Raw genomic sequence first — 19,393 nt, forward strand, 5'->3', positions numbered from 1 at the left:
TTTTATTGAACGTTGGGCTTCCTATTTTGGTCTTCTGACTTTCTTATCATTTCTCTCCAGTTTTCCTCTTTGTCTCTTTTTCTCTTTGGGGTATGTGTATGTGTTCAGTTTCTTAAGATTTCCTTATCTTGGTCGTCCAGCCCTACTATCCAGTTTTTCCTTTCTGCTACCATATTTTGATTATCTAAGAGCTGTTTTGTTTTTAGAGTCTTCCTTTAAAAAAAAAATAGTAAAATCCTCTTTCTGTGTCTTGGATATAGTATTTTCTCTTACCTTTCTGAGGCCATTAATGACAGATTTTTTTCTCTCCTCTGTGCGTGGTTTGTTTCTTCTAAGTTGCTTCTTCCTATTCTTTGTTTTGGTTTTTCTATTTCATATTCAGATGTTTACTAATTCTTAATTTTCTGCTCCTCATTATCATTGTGGTACTATGTGGCCAGTTGGAAGCTCTGAGCCAGTGGGTGGGCCTTATTAATTTTGACTTAACCATTGGATGATTTTCATTGTCTCTTTTATTGGGGGAAATCTCTTGTCAGTATCTTGAGGTCTGTCCTCGAGAGTAAGCTCTAGAGGAGCGATGGCATGGAAAGGCCTTTTCCTGTGTCCTGCTTGAAGCATGAAGGTCTTGCTAGTGGTATTCTGGCGGCTGAGTGGTGGAAGAAAGCTTCATTTATTGTGCACACAGCATTTACTATGTGTATTGTCACTTAAATCCTCAGTTTTCTGTACAATACCTTTGTTCACAACTGAGCGTGGGTTCTCCCAGTCCAGGGAACCTCAATTTAACTCCTCCAGAGACTAGACCTTTGGCAGCTTGAAGGGGAGAGAGATGGTTTAGGAATCTGCTCCAGCCAGTTCCCTATTCTGGAGACACCCACCCCTCCTCGTTATCATTGCTTTTTGAGGATTATGTTCTCAACCTCACCTTCCTTTTTAGTTTGAGATGGACTTTCTTGGGTCTGCTGAGGCAGTAATCACTTGTTCATCTACATTTGTTTTTTTTTTTTTTTGTTACTGTGTCTCCCCTACTTTATCCTTATGAGTTTGTCTTTAACAATTTTTTTTTTCTTTTTTTCGAAGACAGGATCTCCCTTTGTCACCCAGGCTCTGGAGTGCAGTGGCACTATCTCGGCTAACTGCAGCCTCGACCTCCTGGGCTCAAGCAGTCCTACTGCTTCAGCCCCCCAAGTAGCTGGAACTACAGGTGTGTGCCACCATGCCCGGCTAATTTTTGCATTTTTTGTAGAGACAGGGTTTCACCACGTTACTCAGGCTGGTCTCGAACTTGTGAGCTCAAGCCATCTGCCCTCCTCGGCCTCTCAAAGTGCTGGGATTATAGGCGTGAGCCACTGCGTCCAGCCTAACAGTATTTCTTTAGCATGGTTTTAAGAAGTTTTCAGGAGGGAGCAAAATGAAATCTGTCACCTTAACCCAGAAACTGCTATGAGAAACAATACATAAGGTTTTAAATGTGTATTCTGTGTCTTTTGGTTTGGATCAGATATTTTAAGAAATCTGTGTAAAATATGTGTAATTTTTTTCTTTTCTTGCTCGCTTACCTCCCATACATGTGGTCATGGTATTCCTTGTGCCATTTTTTGTTTTTGTCTTTGTTTTGACATTTTGCTGTTGAGTGGTAACACGGAAACCTTTGTCAGCAAGATCATTCCAAATGGTGAAATAACTGTAACCACATTTGTAAAGTTTATTGCTCTCGGGAAGCTGAGGCACAGGAATCACTTGAATCCAGGAGGCAAAGGTTGCATTGAGCCGAGATGGCGCCACTGTACTCCAGCCTGGGTGATGGAGTGAGACTCTGTCTCAAAAAAAAAAAAAAAAAAAAGTTGACTGCTGTGTTGTCATTGTAAGTGGAAATTCAGTCATGCTGCCAGTCAGGGAGCCTGGTGCTGTACTCTGTACAGACATTCCACAGTTAGCAGGTCACGTTCACACAGTCTCAAGTGCCTTCCTGAAAGGAGCTCATAGTCATCAGGATGGCTGGGAACAAATTAGGAAGTAAGTGAAATTTAGTCCATGTTCCAGTTCTCCCATTCCTGTGCCTTCCTTCCTGTACTGCTTGTCTTCACCCTTTGGATATTCACTCTCACTGCCTCTTTCTTTCCCTGTGCTGCCCTTTTTGGCCAGATAGAGACCAAAGCTGCCTTGTCCACATACAGAAAAACCGTGACCTCTTTAAGGCTCATTACACAGTAATCAGTGGTATAGGTCTTAGTTTCGGAGACCTGTAAATAGAAGTAGTTGTGATAAATTAGGAATAGCCAAGAGCAACATTTATTGAGCACTTCCAGGCATGCCTCACAGTGTTCTAAGCGTTTTATGTATTTTAAATTAATCCTCCCAACAGCCCAATAATGCAGGTACTTTATTTTTTAGTTTTTATTTTATTTTTAATTATTTTTGGAGACAGGGTCTCACTGTCGCCCAGGCTAGAGTGCAGTGGCATGATCATGGCTCACTGCAGCCTTTGTCTCCCAGGCTTGGGCCATCCTCTCACCTCAGCCCCGCTAGGAGCAGGGACTACAGGCACGTGCCACCACGCCTAGCTAATTTTTAAATTTTTTTTTGTTTTGTAGAGGTCTTACTGTGTTGGCCAGGCTGGTCTCGAACTCCTAGGTTCAGGCAATCCTCCCATCTCAGCCTCCCAAAATCGTAGGGTTACAGGCCTGAGCCACCATGCCCTAACTTGCAGGCACTATTTTTGTCTGCATCTTATAGATGAAGAGCCTAAATCTCAAAGAGGTTAAATAATTTGTCCTTGATTTGCCCAAGGCCCTGTGGCTCTTAGGAGGTAGAATCTGTAATTTTTTTCAGAATGTTTTATAAGAGTATTTTCAGTACCTTATTTTATATTGTAGTCTAGTTTTCAAACCGTCTTCTTGAGAAGTCTGCAACTTGCATTGTTTTAGCTGTTAAAACCAGTGCTTATAACTTGGGGAGAAAGATAAAATGGTTTTGTTATATCTGCAGTGAGTATTTATGAAATCTTAACAAATTTGAAATAAAGGCATTCTTAGAAAATCTAAACTAAGTGGCATTTCAGAAAAGTTCTGTTTCCTGATATATCAGTATCAATATATGAAACAGCATTCAGGGAAGCAAAATATATACTATTTTATAGTTACATAAATGCAAACCTTTGAAATCACATGACTCAGATGACTTTTTAATACCTGTGGGTGAATTTTTGATGCATTATTGAGGAAATCAAATATTTTATTTTTCTTAGTGCAACAGTAAAATTCTTATGTTTGTCAATAAAACTGTTCATTTAAGTTTATTTGCTTTAAAAGCTATAGTTGTCATTCAAATTGCCTTTTTTGATGTGTAATAAAGTGCACAGATTTTAAAGTTGATTTCAGGCAAATAGGATATCTTTTTCTATGCTGTGATATTTTGAGTATTTTTCTATGTAAAATCAAGTAGGAAACTTTAAACAGTGATAATTAAGTATTCTGTGTCAACAATTTTGACAAATCTGAAAGGTTTCACATCTTTTATGAAAATGAGATTAAAATAATTTCAGTTTAACTGTACCTTTGTGTTAGATTGTATGTGGACTCCTGGTGATGGTTTTAAAGCCATGTAAAATTTTCATGCAGGTTATAGTATGCAGAGGTTTTAATTGTAATGTTAGCAATTTGTAGAAATTAAGTTTTCCATTATTGCTTTTTAATAAGTGCTTAAAATATGTTATTTGTATAGATTAGTGAAGCATATAATAAAAAAAGTTTCTTATATATGAATTTATAGTCCACCTGAGGAGCCAAGACATACTCAGTGTATAACTTAGAGGCCAGTTTTCATTCATTATGTAGGTGGGCCAGTCTTTCTTAACTATTGTTTTTATCCTGTCAGTCCTTTGAAATTGGGACCTACTGAAATAGAAATTACCAGATTAGATTAGCACATTTTTCTGTCACTCTCCATTCTAAACAAAATTACGTGAACACAGCATTATATTTTATTTTTTTGTAGAGAGAGAGTCTATGTTGCCAGGCTGGTCTTGAACTCCTGGGCTCAAGCGATCCTCCAGCCTTGGCCTCTCAAAGTGCTAGGATTACAACAGGCGTGAACCACCACACGCCTTTAAACGGCATTTTAAAAATCTGTATTCTTTTTAGTTTCCTGATGAACTAAACTATGCTTTTAGATCTATCCAGCTTTCTACTCCCCATTCTAGGGACAAGCCACATATTAACTTATTGACTTTAGTTGCCATCAGACCTGTGTCTGAATTCCTTCTGTCCACATTCAGTTCTGTATGTCCAGCAGCCTCCTGGACGTGTCCACAAAGCAGGCACCTCAAAGATGTTTAAAACTGAACTCATCATTTCCCCCCATTACCTACTCTTCGTCCAGTATTCTCATCTTAGTAAATGGGATTACTGTCCCACCAGCTGCTCAAACTAGAAATATGGGAATAAACTTTTTCCTTTGTTGTTTGTTATGCCTTTAAAATAAATATTGAATCAATTTCTCTCCATTCCCACTGTCCCTCCATGATGCAAGCCAGTGTCATCTTCATTAGACTAGTCAGTCACCCTAAAGTGGCCTATATGTGACCCCCTACCCCAACCCTCCAAGATTTTTTTTTTTTTTTTTTTTTGAGATGGAGTCTCACCCATGCTGGAGTGCAGCCCAATCTCGGCTCACTGCAACCCCCTGCCTCCTGGATTCAAGCGATTCTCGTACTTTAGCCTCCCGAGTGGGTGGGATTACAACTACTAATTTTGTAGTTTTAGCAGAGACGGGGTTTCACCATGTTGGCCAGGCTGTACTGAACTCCTGACCTCAGGTGATCAACCCACCTTGGCCTCCCAGCGTGCTGGGATTACAGATGTGAGCCACTATGTCCAGCCATACATAACTGGATGATTTTTTAAAATAGCAATTTTGATCAAGTCTCCTTTCCCCTAAGTTGAAAAACCTATTAATTACAATTACTTCCATTTGCTCTTAACAGAAACTTCAGACTCTTTAACACAGATCCCTGACTTTGTACATTTAATTATCTTGGTTTCTGACACTTAAAACCAAATAAAAAGCAAACAAAAGCACCTAAAAACCTGTTGGCTAACTAACTCACTCTTCAGGTCTCAGCCTATTTATGCTACTACTAGAGCTTCCTTTGCCTGCACCCCTTTCTTTCCCTGAACCCCTTTTTCTCTTGCATCCTGAAATACTACTTTTTAAAACACCCATCCTACCAATAGTTTTTTTGTTTTGTTTTGTTTTTTGAGACAAATCTCACTTTGTCACCCAGGCTGGAGTGCAGTGGCACAACCTGGGCTCACTGCAGCCTCCGCTTCCCAGGTTCAAGTGATTCTCCTGCCTCAGCCTCCCAAGTAGCTGGGATTACAGGTGCCCACCACCACACCTGGCTAATTTTTGTATTTTTAGTAGAGATGGAGTATCACCATGTTGGCCAGGCAGGTCTTGAACTCCCGACCTCAGGTGATCCACCTGCCTCAGCCTAGGAAGATCCACCCTACTTCCTGTACCAAAAGTTGGGAGTTTCCTAGGGCCACCATTACAAAGTACCACAAATGGGGTGGCTTTAAAAAAATATGAATTTATTGTCTCACAGTCTTGGAGGCCAGAAGTCTAAAATCATAGTCAGTAGGGTTGGTTTTTCTGGAAACTCTCAAAGAGAATCTGTTCCATGCCTGTCTCCTAGCTTTTGGCAGTCCTTGGCATTTCTTGGTTTACAGACAGACACATCACTCCAGTCTCTGCCTCTATGCTACCTTCTTTTCTTTTTCTTTTCTTTTTTTTTTTTTTTTTTTTTATATGGAGTCTCTGTCACCCAGGCTGCAGTCCAGTGGCAGGATCTCGGCTCACTGCAACATCCACCTCCCAGGTTCAAGCGATTCTCCTGCCTCTGCCTCCTGAGTAGCTGGGACTACAGGCGCCCGCCACCACTCCTGGCCAATTTTTTGTATTTTTAATAGAGACGGGGTTTCGCCATGTTAGCCAGGATGGTCTCCATCTCCCGACATTGTGAGCTGCCCGCCTGGGCCTCCCCAAGTGCTGTGATTACAGGCATCATCCACCTCACCTAGCCCATTACCTCTTTTTCTATGTGTCACCCTGGGTGCTCTCCTTTTCTAAGGATACCAGTCGTTTGACTTAGGGGCCACCCTCAATCCAGGATGATTTTTATCTCAAGATCCTTAACTAATTACATCTGCAAAGACCCTATTTCCAAATAAGATCACATCCTGAGGTTTCAGGTGGACATGAACTTTGGGAGACACTATTCAACTCATCTCACTAGTGTTCTTTACTCTTCGTTTCTATGGGTTTGTTTAGAAATGAAACTTGAAACTTACTGTTAGTCATTAACCTTCTACTTATCTAACCTAGGTAAAAGTCAAAGAAGCTTTAAAATGTAGACATATGATATGTATCTTTACTCTTAATTATATTTTTAGCAAACCTTTTTTGCCAGCCTGTCTTCTCTTTGCCACCCTATGAGTCCTTGAGAATGTGCCGAGTGGTAACTTCAGGGAAGCCGGGCCAGTTTGGGTGAACCTGAGGAACGTGGTAGGCCTTGTAAGAACCAGAGCTTCTGCACAACCACATTATAACTCCAAAACCAAATATACATACACAATGTATATTTGTACCGAAAGCTGTTGTCACTTTTACAGTGACAGATAATTTTGATTATATAAACTGTATATAGGCCAAGTAACTAAGTATTAAAAAAAACAACTTTTCAGCCCAGTGTGGTGGGCTCATGGCTGTAATCCCAGCCCTTTAGGAGGCCGAGGTGGGCAGATTGCTTGAGGCCAGAAGTTCAAGACTATCCTGGCCAACATGGTGAAACCCTGTCTCTACTGACAATAAAAAAATTAGCTGAGCGTGGTGGTACGTGCCTGTAAATCCCACCTTCTACAGAGGCTGAGGCATGAGAAATTCTTGAACCCGGGAGGCAGAGGTTGCAGTGAGCCTAGATTGTGCCACTGCACTCCAGCCTGGATGACAGAGCAAGACTCTGTCAAAAAAAAAAAAAAAAAAAAAAAAAAAAGCCTGGCCACAGTGCCTCATGCTTGTAATCCCAGCACTTTGGAAGGCTGAGGCAGGCAGATCATGAGGTCAGGAGTTCGAGACCAGCCTGACCAACATAGTGAAACCCCGTCTCTACTAAAAACACAAAAATTAGCTGGGTATGCTGGCATGCGCCTGTAGTCACAGCTACTTGGGAGGCTGAGGCAGGAGAATTGCTTGAACCTGGGAGGTGGAGGTTGTAGTGAGTCAAGATTACACCACTGCACTCCAGCCTGGGCAACAGAGCGAGACTCCATCACATACACACACACAAAAAAAAAAAGAAAAAAAGAAAAAAATTAAAACAGAACAGACCAGAAAAACCCCCAACTTTTCTTTGAATGGATTAGCAGGTATTTGCTCTTTGCTACTTTATGCTTTAATGAATTTATCTTTCTGTGGCTTCAAATAGAAAAATGTTAAGTCAGTGAATACGTATAGGTTGAGTATCCCTTATCTAAAATGCTTTGGATCAGAAGTATTACGGGCTTTGGAATATTTGCATTATACTTACCAGTTGATCATTCCTAATCTGAAAATCTGAAATGCTCCAATGAGCATTTCCTTTGAATGGCATGTTGGCACTCAAAAACTTTTAGATCTTGGAGCATTTTGGATTTCAGATTTTCAGATTAAGAGTACTCCACCTGTATCCTTTTATTTATCTGTGATTTAATGTAGGCCTTCTTTCTTCAGAATTACTGAATGACTCATTCCTGGAATGCTGCTAAATTGTTTTTCATTTATTACCTTAATAATAATATTGAACATTTATCGATCACTGATGTGCCCAGGCACTGTGGTAGATGCCTTATCGTTATACCTTTAAGTCTTACAGTGGTCCGCAGGCAGGTTTTATTATATCCTCATTTTACAAGTGAGGTAAATAGAGTGGCTTAGAGACTCAGAGAGCTTGTGTCTTGTCCACGTTCACATATTGTATAAGCAAATGAGTGTATTTAAAACCAGATCTCTCCTAAAGCCCAGTTCTTTCAGTTCCCTCAGTTTGCCATTGAGTAAACAGGGAAATCAGAGTCACTCTCATCAGGTGCCTCACACATACTCTGGAATTCCTTTTGAGTGGGGACAGAAATACCATTATATGTTTCTCTACGTCTAGTCCCAGACATTAATTTGCCTGTTTGATTTAAGTTAGTGACCATCTCTGTTGAAGTCTTTAACACCATTAAAAGTGAATGGAACTTTAGGAGAGTTTTAGGCAGGAGAGGAAGCTCCCCTTCTCTCCAGTTTGGGCTTCGATTGTCCAGAAGTAGAGAAGAGGGATGAGATATTATTTGAGATAGCCCCTTCAAGAACCAGAACTTAGCAAAGCATCTACACCATTTTGCTGGAAATATATCTAAACTATATCATAAAGTTAGCTGGCTATCGTGGCACATGTCTGTAGTCCTAGCTACGTGGGAGGCTGAGGCAGGAGAATTGCTTGAGCCTAGGAGTCTGAGTATGCAGTGAACCGTGATGGTTCCACTGCACTCTAGCCTAGGCGACAAAGTGAGGCCCTGTCTCTAAAATAAGTTTATTTTATTCTAAAATAATTCTAAATACATTCTTCTCATCATATTGTTACATTGATGATCTTAAAGTTGATTGAGATGTAGCTGAAACTGGCTTCCACAAAGTACTCTCACATGGTTCTGAATTTTGAGGTCATCTTTCTTTGTGTCATGTTTTTTAGATGTCCTTTCTCAGAGTAAATCAAGTTTGAATAAGACCTGCAGGGATTTCTTATGAGCACCTATATTGAGTTTTAGTGCATAAGCTTTGTTTTAATTTTTCACTGGGTAGATGAACTGTCAGATAAGTGGCATTATGTGTAACATATATTTTCCCCTATTTTTAAACAGAGAAGAAGATATAGAAAATGAAAATGAAAAGAAAATTTGGTACTACAGCACAAAGGTCCAGCTTGCAGAATTAATTGACTGTCTAGACAAAGATTATTGGGAAGCAGAACTCTGCAAAATTCTAGAAGAAATGCGTGAAGAAATCCACCGACACATGGACATAACTGAAGACCTGACAAATAAGGCTCGGGGCAGTAACAAATCCTTTCTGGCGGCAGCTAATGGTGAGAGGGGCATTTTCTTATTTTATTTTTGTTAAGTCTAAGCTACATTGGTGGTATGAAATCACTGCAAAATTTGAAAATAAAGTTTTCAAGAACAGTTATGCATTGCTTAATGATGGGGATACATTCTGAAAAATGTGTCCTTTGGCAACGTCATCATTGTGTGAACATCACAGAGTACGCTTACACAAACCATACACCTAGGTTATATGGCATAGCCTATTGCTGCTAGACTGCAAACCTGTACGTCATGTGACTGTCCTGAATCCCATAGGCAGTTGTAGCACAACGGCAGGTATTTATGTATCTAAGCATATCTAAACATTTAAAAAGGTAATACGTATAATCTTATGGGATCACCGTCATGTACGTGGTTCCTGGTGGACGGAAACATTGTGCTGTGCATGACTATGTATATTTTACTTTAGTTTTCCATATTTCATTTTCCCAAGAGAACCTTGTTCATTCCCACATAAATTAGGGATGCTATACATTTGAGTGTTTTATTTCTGCCTTGGGTCATTACTAATATTCCCTAAAATGTTAGTTTGTTTCTTTAATTCAAGTGTCTTATTAAACTTCTTTGACATTCCAGTTTTTAATTTTAAGAAATAATATTCTTTTTGAACTTTTTACCTTTCTAAAAAATAAAACTTTGAATTTTAGTATAGTTTTAGGTTTATACAAAAGTTGCAAAGATAGTAGAGGGTTTCCATATATCCTACACTTGGTTGCCCCTGTTATTAACGTCTTAGATTAGTGTGGGATATTTGTTACAACTAATGGACCAGTATTGATACACTGTTACTAACTCAAGTCCATACTTTATTCAAATTTCCTTAGTTTTTACCTGATGTCCTTCTTCTGCCTCATGATCCTGTACCACATGACATTTAGTCATCACGTTTTCCTCTGGATTGTCGGTTTCTCAGACGTTCCTTGTTTTTGATGGCCTTGACAGTTTGGGGGAGTACTGATTAGGTATTTTGTAGAAAGCCCTCATTATGGGTTTTTCTCATGGTTAGCCTAGGTTTTTGCATTTTGGGGAGGAAGACCACAGAGGTGAAGTACAATTCTCATCTTCTTATCAAGAGTGCATGCTGACCTCGTGACTTATCACTGATGATGTTAACCTTGGTCCCCTGGTTGAGGCAGTGTTTGTCAGGTTTCTCCACATCCTCCCCCATCCCCTCAACCCCCCAATACTGTACTTTCTGGAAACAAGTCACTGTAAACAGCCACACTTAGGGGGTGAGGAGTTATGTTCTACCTTCTTGAAGGGACAATATCTACATCAATTATTTGGAATTTTTCTGCACAGGAGATTTCTTTATTCATTTATTTTTTCAGCATTTATTTCTATGAGTATGCATTCATGGATATTTTATACTTATTGGATTATAACTGGATATTTATTAGGTCATAATTCAATGTCACCTTATTTTGTTACTCAACTCTTTATTTTTTTAAGTTATAAATACATACATGTCTCAGAAGTTTAAGTAGTATAAAGGGTATGCTGTGAAAAATGAATCTGTCTCCTTCATAATCTCCAATCTGACCTTCCTTTCTCCAGAGGCAATCACTATTGCTATATATTTTTTTGTGCCGCCAGATGTATTCCGTGCATGTTTAATAAATACTACCTGTGTTTTCTAATATAGCCACCACTCAGGATTCTCAGGGATTGCTTCCAGAGCCCTCTGCAGATAGCAAAATCCATGGATGCCCAAGTCCTGCAGTTGGCCGTGTGGAATCTGCTGATATGAAAAGTTGGCATTCCATATCTAAGGGTTCTGCATCCTGAGAATACTTTGTATTTTCAGTTCGAGGTTGGTTGAATACAAGGATGCAGAACCTTTGGCCACAGAGGGCCAACTGTAGTGCCTTTTAAGTTTTAGCTTAGATAAAATTATTAGGTAAGATTCTGCAAGTACACCTTTAAGTGCCTAATTCTGAGTTCTGCTCTTCTGCATACATTATCTGCTATACATATAATCCTATTAATTTTCCCCATTCTCCATTTGCTTAAAAATAGAATGTTTATATTTAATAAAGATACCCAGATAGCTGTATCCAAGCTTGTTCTCACATATTCTGCATCAATATTCCTGTGAATTCATGCATATTTTTGGAGAATGATAGGCTCTCACATATAAATACTCTTGGGCACAAATATACTTTGTCTTCAGAAAAAAGCATTCTTAGTTACCATGAATTATATGTATTCATATCTGGTAGTTGAAAGTATTTCTGTATTAGATCTGTTTAGGAAAATGTGTGAATTTTTTATTAGAAAACTTTTAGTATTCAGAAGTCTTTGGGGGATCAGTAATTGCAGTAACACAATCTCTGCCTTAGTCTCCCCTCCATATAGATCAAATCATAGGAAATTTTATTAATTTCAGCCAACTCACTTCCCTCCTTAATTTCCTTTTGTGAATCATGGCATTAAAATAGACCAATCCCTTTTTGCTGTCCTGTGTTTTAGTACAACAACGGAGAACCATCTTCAGTCTCCTAAAAGGCAGTGTGAGATAGGATTTTATAAAGTACGTTGAATTAAAATATTTTCCAGAATAAAAAATAAAAATGGAAAAAAACAAAAAGAACAAAATATTTTCTGTGTATTATATATACAGTATAATCATAATTAAAGAACAAAATCAAAACAGGAATGGACGATCAAGTGTTAAGTGGTTTGATTTGGGGGAATATAAAAACCTAAAAATGTTAATATAGGGGAATTGGTAAATTTCATTATGAAGTATCATGTGATAGAACACTACATGTTGGAGAGTTAAGTACCATGCAAAAACTGTGTCAGATACTTAAATTCTCTTCCTCTAAATAACCAACTGGATTAGGTTTTATCATTAAAAATAACCAATTAGCATAGTAGAATTGTAGTTGGTTTCCTTTTCATAGTTTTTGCATTTCCTACAATGAGCATGTTATAGTTCAATATAATTCAGCATGTAATGTACTTTTAAAAATTAGTCAGGGTTGGCCGGGCGCGGTGGCTCAAGCCTGTAATCCCAGCACTTTGGGAGGCCGAGACGGGCGGATCACGAGGTCAGGAGATCGAGACCATCCTGGCTAACACGGTGAAACCCCGTCTCTACTAAAAATACAAAAACTAGCTGGGCGAGGTGGCGGGCGCCTGTAGTCTCAGCTACTCGGGAGGCTGAGGCAGGAGAATGGCGTAAACCCGGGAGGCGGAGCTTGCAGTGAGCTGAGATCCAGCCACTGCACTCCAGTCCGGGCGACAGAGCAAGACTCTGCCTCAAAAAAAAAAAAAAAAAATTAGTCAGGGCACGGTGGCTCATGCCTGTAATCCCAGCACTTTGGGAGACTGAGGCGGGCAGATGATGAGGTCAGGAGATCGAGACCATCCTGGCTAACATGGTGAAACCCTGTTTCTACTAAAAATACAAACAAACAAAAAAAATTAGCCAGGCGTGGTGGCAGGCACCTGTAGTCCCAGCTACTTGGGAGCCTGAGGCAGGAGAATGGCGTGAACCCGGGAGGCAGAGCTCGTAGTGAGCCAGGTGAGCCACTGCACTCCAGCCTGGGTGATAGAGCGAGACTCTGTCTTAAAAAACAAAACAAAACAAAACAAAAACACATTAGTTAAACCTTTTGTAGTAATGGAGAACAACATAGAGAGCATTGAGCTTTAGGCCACAATATGTTCTTAGAAAGTCAGATGACTAAAATTTGTGTGCTATGAGATTGCCTTGCAACCTGCAGTTATCCTCTTAGTACTACGTGGAGTACATGGAAATAAGGTGAGTTGTACCTTGGGTTTAATGGTGAGATCTGGACCCCAAAAGTGACATAAATATTTTTTTCTTTCTTTCCTGTTTTTTTTGGCTAAGGTACAACATCAACCTGGTACTACAGGAGGAGGGGAGGGATTCATGAGAATTGAAAATTGTTGGGGAACTGAAGGGGACACTGACATTTTTGAGTGCCTACTGTGGGCCAGGTGCTCAACTAGGTGTTTTACAATTCTTTAATCCTCTCAGCACCTTTTTTTTTTTTCTCTTTTCTTTTTTTTTTTTTTTTTTGAGACGGAGTCTCGCTCTGTTGCCCAGGCTGAAGTGCAGTGGCGCGATCTCCACTCACTGCAAGCTCCACCTCCTGGGTTCACGCCATTCTCCTGCCTCAGTCTCCCATGTAGCTGGGACTACAGGCACCCGCCACCGTGCCCGGCTAATTTTTGTATTTTTAGTAGAGACGGGGTTTCACTGTGTTAGCCAGGATGGTCTCGATCTCTTGGCCTCGTGATCCGCCTGTCTCGGCCTCCCAAAGTGCTGGGATTACAGGCGTGAGCCACGGTGCCCGGCCCCAGCACCTTTTTAAGGAGTGTATTGTTAATGAATTGAACATTCAAATAGAAGAATTCCCCATTAAAACACCAGTCCACCACTGTTAACCTTTATTTGCTTTCTCTGGCAACCAAAATCTTGGCTATGATAATCAGTTTAGGACCATCCAGTCCAGGTAAATACCCAAAATAATATCTAATAGTGTTCTTTAACTTGGGGTTTTATGAGATGAAAACAATGGAAACCACTGGGGTTCTGATAATGGCCAAGACTAATTTACAGCATAACAGGAATTTCAGAATCGTAGCCTGTCCTGATGACTTTGACTTGATGTTAACCTCTCAAACAAAATACTTCATTTCTAATGTATAACTCTCTGGTTTTTATACAAACACACATGTCTACCTTAGGAGAGTTTAATCCTATTTTTGATAGTTCAATTTTTCTTCTCTATTTTTCCTCAACATTTTATGAAAAATTTCAAATGTACAGAAAAGTTGAAAGAATTATACAGTTACCAGCCTGACCAACATGGCAAAACCCCGTCTCTACTAAAAATACAAAAATTAGCTGGGCCTGGTGGCACATGCCTGCAATCCCAGCTACTTGGGAAGCTGAGGCAGAAGAATCGCTTGAACCCAGAGGTGGAGGTTGCAGTGAGCTGAGATCGTGCCACTGCCCTCCAGCCTGGGCAACAAAGTGAGACTTTGTCTCAAAAAAAAAAAGAAAAAGAAAAAAAAGAATGATATAGTAACTACTCATATATTCGTTGTCTAGATCTATACTTTATATATTTGTAGCTAAATATACAGCTTACTATATTTGCTTTATCCTGTGCTTGTATGGTAATTATGAAATGCTTTATTTTGCTTATTTGAAGGAAGTTTATTTTTAGAAGAATTTTTTCTAAGTAGAGATGGTTTCTAAAATCTGGTAGGTTAATTCTTTGTTTAGTTTTGAAAAATGTTCATGCAAAGTGTAGAATATACTTGTTTATAGAATATGCATATTTAGTATAGATGAGATACAATGTAATTTTCTTTCTTTCTTTTTTTTTTTTTTTTTGAGGCGGAGTCTGTCGCCCAGACTGAAGTGCAGTGGCGCGATCTCGGCTCACTGCAAGCTCCGCCTCCCGGGTTCACGCCATTCTCCTGCTTCAGCCTCCTCGCCTGGCTAGTTTTTCATATTTTTTAGTAGAGATGGGGTTTCACCATGTTAGCCAGGATGGTTTCGATCTCCTGACCTCGTGATCCGCCCGTCTCGGCCTCCCAAAGTGCTGGGATTACAGGCTTGAGCCACCGCGCCCGGCCCAATGTAATTTTCTTTCATCCTTTAATGTTTTTCTCTGCTGAACATTTTGGGTCTGTTTTTATTTTTGTTGTTGTTGTTGTTGTTTTGTTTTTGTTTTTCTGAGACATAGTCTCGCTCTGTCACCCAGGCCGGAGTGCAGCGGCATGATCTCGGCTCACTGCAACCTCTGTCTCTTAGGTTCAAGCAGTTCTCTTGTCTCAGCCTCCCAAGTAGCTGGGATTACAGGCGTGTACCACCACTCCTGGCTAATTTTTGTATTTTATGTAGAGACGGGGTTTCACTATGTTAGGCTGGTCTCAAACTTCTAGCCTCAAGTGATTCACCTGCCTTGGCCTCCCGAAGTGCTGGGATTACAGGTGTGAGCCACTGCACCCGGCCCTGTTTTTGGTCTATTTTTCTTACGGCTATGATTGCCATACTTTTCGAACCTGAAACTAGTGTAAATGTGTGTATGTATATACACATATATACATATACACATATATACAAGAGTGTTTAACAATACAGACTGTTTGAAATTAGAATCTTTATAGAAAATCAGAGAAGTATGGTTATGCAACTTGTGCTTTTCAACCAATTTAAATGGTCTAAACTTAGTAAGCAATTAAAACAATTTTTTTTGGTTTTATTTTCATTAAATATCACTGGGAAAGTAGGAAGGATGTACAATGATTTGGTTATGAAAAGCTATAGGGTGTAGTTATGTTTCAAAGACCGCCAGGCGTGGTGGCTCATGCCAGTAATCCTAGCACTTTGAGACGGGTGGATCACTTGAGGTCAGGTGTTTAAGACCAGCATGGCCAACATAGTGAAACCCATCTCTACTAAAAATACAAAATTAGCCAGGTGTGGCGGTACATGCCTATAGTCCCAGCTACTTGGGAGGCTGAGGTGGGAGAGTCACTTGAACCCAGGAGGCGGAGGTTGCAGTGAGTCGAGATCGCACTACTACGCTCCAGACTGGCCAACAGAGTGAGACTCTGCCTCAAAAAAAAAAAAAAAGAAAGAAAAAGGAAATCTGTTCCTCTAAGAAAGACAGATAATCGGTAACTACATTTTCTTTTTCCAAATAAAATGTTCTTTAAAATATAGTAATTAAGGGCTGGGCACTGCTCATGCCCGTAATCCTAGTGCTTTGGTAGGCCGAGGCAGGGGGAGTTCAAGACCAGCCTGGGCAACATAATGAGACTCCATCTCTATTTTTAAAAAGTTTAAAAAATTAGCCAGGTGTGGTGACACGTACCTCTATTTCCGTCTACTTCGGAGTCTGAGGTGGGCGGATCACCTGAGTTCAGGAGTTCAAGACCAGCCTGGCCAACGTGGTGAAACCCCATCTCTACTAAAAATACAAAAATTTGCCAGGTATGGTGACAGGTGCCTGTAATCCCAGCTACTTGGGAGGCAGAGGCAGGAGAGTCGCTTGAACCTGGGAGGCAGAGGTTGCAGTGAGCCAGGATTGCGCCATTGCACCCAGCCTGGGTGACAAGAACAGAACTCTGTCTCAAAAAAAAAAGAAAAGAAAAAGAAAAACCGTGTTTCTTCTTATTCACAAATAGTGTACTCTAGTTGGTAAATTTATTTTTATGAGGAAACAGTTTAGCAATTCCAAAACTATTTTACTGTGTGTACTAGGAATGAACAAATAACTAGATGTATTATAATGTGAGCCAGCTTTCTCACTGCCAGAGAAGTTACAAATAAGCAAGTGGCAATGGTAAATGAATCCTACACAGACACATAGGCTTTCAGTCATACACATATATGTCCACACAAATAAATACAGAAATAAGATAGATGTGTATATTTATGACTACAATTCTTAGCTCTGTTGGCTGAGAGACTCTAGAATAGCAACACCCCAGTAGTAGTAACAAGCACACCAAGCACCTAGATTGTGACTTGTCACATCATTCTCCAATTTGTTCTTCAAAAAAGAACAAAGACTCCTTGGAGAGATGGTGGGTTGTAGGGCTGGGGCAGGGAAAATACAAGGTGAGCCCAGAGCATCTTGTAATACTGGAAAGTGAGAAAATGCTGGCTGGCTGGCTGGCTGGATGGATGGATGGATGAATATGTGTCAAAAGGACACTGGACTTGGAAAAAGTCCCCAGTGGCCAAAGCTGAAACAATTTGTGGAACAAAATTAGAAGTGATAGTATTGCATGATAAACCAAAGAATATAATTAATATCCATGAGTCCATACTGATACACCGTGTGTTCTGTACACTGTGGTCCTTTTATATCCCATGGTCTATAATGTGCCATAGTATCACTCTGTCTAAGTTGAAAGAGGGTAAGTGTACTTAGAGACTTAGTGACTTTCAGAACAGTTAAGGGACTTCAGAAAGAAAGTTGTTTCCAAAAGGGCCTCTGTTTTCTCTTCTTACAATTGAGGAAATGATGCCCTGGAGAGGTTAGGTAGCTGGCCCAAAGTCACACAGCTAATCCAAGTCAGATTTACAGTGGGTTTTGGGTTTCTAGGTTTTGATCACTACAGTGTGCTGCCCAGACTGTGGGTCTATGTCACCTTGTAGTTTTTGTCATCTGTCACAAATACCTATATCAAGCCTATATTGTAAAAAGATAGACTAATTTTACTTTTTTTTAAAAAAAAAGTAGAGCCCATAATTAGCATGTATTTTCTAGACGTGAAGGTACACCAAACTGATTGAATTCTGTAAACACAATTTTGTTTGTAATCTTGATTCTTATTTCATAGATCTAATGCTTTAAAAATACTTAATTTTCCTCTTTAATAACTTGTATTGAAACTCTTAAGTGACATTTGTGGTACTGTTCTGTTTGGTTATATATGGGAATGATTTTTTTGTTTGTTTTACACGTTATAGAAGAAATTTTGGAATCCATAAGAGTGAAAAAGGGAGACATTGATAATGTTAAAAGCCCAGAAGAAACAGAAAAAGACAAGAATGAGACTGAGAATGACTCTAAAGATGCTGAGAAAAGTAGAGAAGAATTTGAAGATCAGTCCCTTGAAAAAGACAGTGACGACAAAACACCAGACGATGACCCTGAGCAAGGAAAATCTGAGGGTAAAAAAATTACTTGATTAAAAAGAAATATTTCATCAGTGTTATTTATGAAACCTCCAGTTTTACTTGCAAAATGAAAGTGAAATATTGTAAGCAACTACCTAGTTTAATATTTCTAAAGAGATCAAGATACCATCCCCTCTTGTAACGTGTAACAATTGTAATGAGTTTTACGTATTAGTGAATTTGCTAAAATGTTATATTCGTGTCTCTATACTTCCCATTAGTTTGCCATTTCCCTATGAAAAAGTACTATTTTTTATATTATACCAGAATATACACTTTTGAATGTGATGAAATATGTTCATTTTTATATTAATTAGTTAAGCATTCTTAATATATTATTAAGTATTCTTAATACTCTCTGGATTACCTATTGCAGCAATATCTGAGAATCTAATTGCTTTAAAATGGCCATCCAACGGAAACAGGATTTTTGGTGATTGATCATTTAGTAGTTGACTGAATGTGGCCATTTGCCCTGAAGCAATTTTAAAGAATATCTTTAAAGTTTTGTTGTGCATTTTGCTGTAGAGCCAACAGAAGTTGGGGATAAAGGTAACTCTGTGTCAGCAAATCTTGGCGACAACACAACAAATGCATCTTCAGAAGAGACTAGTCCCTCTGAAGGGAGGAGCCCCGTGGGGTGTCTCTCAGAAACCCCTGATAGCAGCAACATGGCAGAGAAGAAGGTGGCATCTGAGCTCCCCCAGGATGTGCCAGGTACAGAGGGCAGCATATCAATGCCTCTGTAATGGGGGGAATCCTTCCCTTTTGTAGTAAAAGCCGAATGTCACCTAAAACTTTAAACTATGTGTTCATTCATGCTGCTTGCTTACAGTGCCATCCCTATTTGCTAAGTTGTCACCTAACATTTGGAGTTTGATAAATGTCCTCGCAGTTAGTGCTTGAAACTCATCATAATTTTCATGCTTCTTAAACTTCATTTAGCTGGTTTTGTTTAATAGATTTATTTTTATATTTTATCACCAGACCATAGTGGCAGATATTTTGGTTTTAATTACTTATGTACTAATGGCTCAGTGTTGAATGATCTGACCTTTCCAGTTCTGTAGATACTAACAAATTAATTTTATGTTTGCATGTGCTCGTGTAATATTTATAACATTTCATATCGTAGTGTCATGGTAGAAAATCATTATCACAGAACATTGTTATCAGATGTATTTTGACATAAACATGTAAGTTGACCAGTAATTCGTATTTTCAGTTTTTGAAATTAAAGTTATACTCCAAGTAAGTTGTAGCACACCAAGAATGTCCTGTTGCATAACATGAAGGATTTTGACAACCTGCAGTTCTTATGGGGACGACTTCCATTTGAGTACTGGTCAACAGTGAGCTGTGTTGCTGAAAATACCAGTTTAACAGGGCGCTACAGATAGGGATGTAAGTGTAAGCTCCAGAAGAACCACAGCAATCAGCAGTAAGTTCACCGTATTTTATACTGATGAGAGATTGGTCATTAAGATCAAGAACAGGGCCAGGTATGGTGGTTCACACCTGTAAT

At 39.5% G+C, this 19,393-nt stretch overlaps 1 protein-coding gene across 13 annotated transcripts in view; it reads left to right on the top strand.

Annotated features, from left to right (window-relative positions):
- Positions 1 to 19,393, top strand: part of BPTF (bromodomain PHD finger transcription factor) — a 150,446-nt gene that overhangs the window by 29,511 nt on the left and 101,542 nt on the right. For 10 of the 13 annotated variants that reach the window (XM_026456756.2, XM_026456754.2, XM_026456753.2 and 7 more), the window contains exons 3-5: positions 8,940 to 9,163; positions 17,659 to 17,862; positions 18,397 to 18,585. In XM_026456756.2, coding sequence (XP_026312541.1) covers positions 8,940 to 9,163; positions 17,659 to 17,862; positions 18,397 to 18,585 — 617 coding nt within the window. The remainder of the gene's footprint in view (positions 1 to 8,939; positions 9,164 to 17,658; positions 17,863 to 18,396; positions 18,586 to 19,393) is intronic. The other 3 variants (XM_026456757.2, XM_026456759.2, XM_026456760.2) reach the window with 1 other exon arrangement.

Source organism: Piliocolobus tephrosceles, chromosome 16, assembly GCF_002776525.5.
Source record: "Piliocolobus tephrosceles isolate RC106 chromosome 16, ASM277652v3, whole genome shotgun sequence".
In the NCBI taxonomy this organism is placed as follows: domain Eukaryota; kingdom Metazoa; phylum Chordata; class Mammalia; order Primates; family Cercopithecidae; genus Piliocolobus; species Piliocolobus tephrosceles.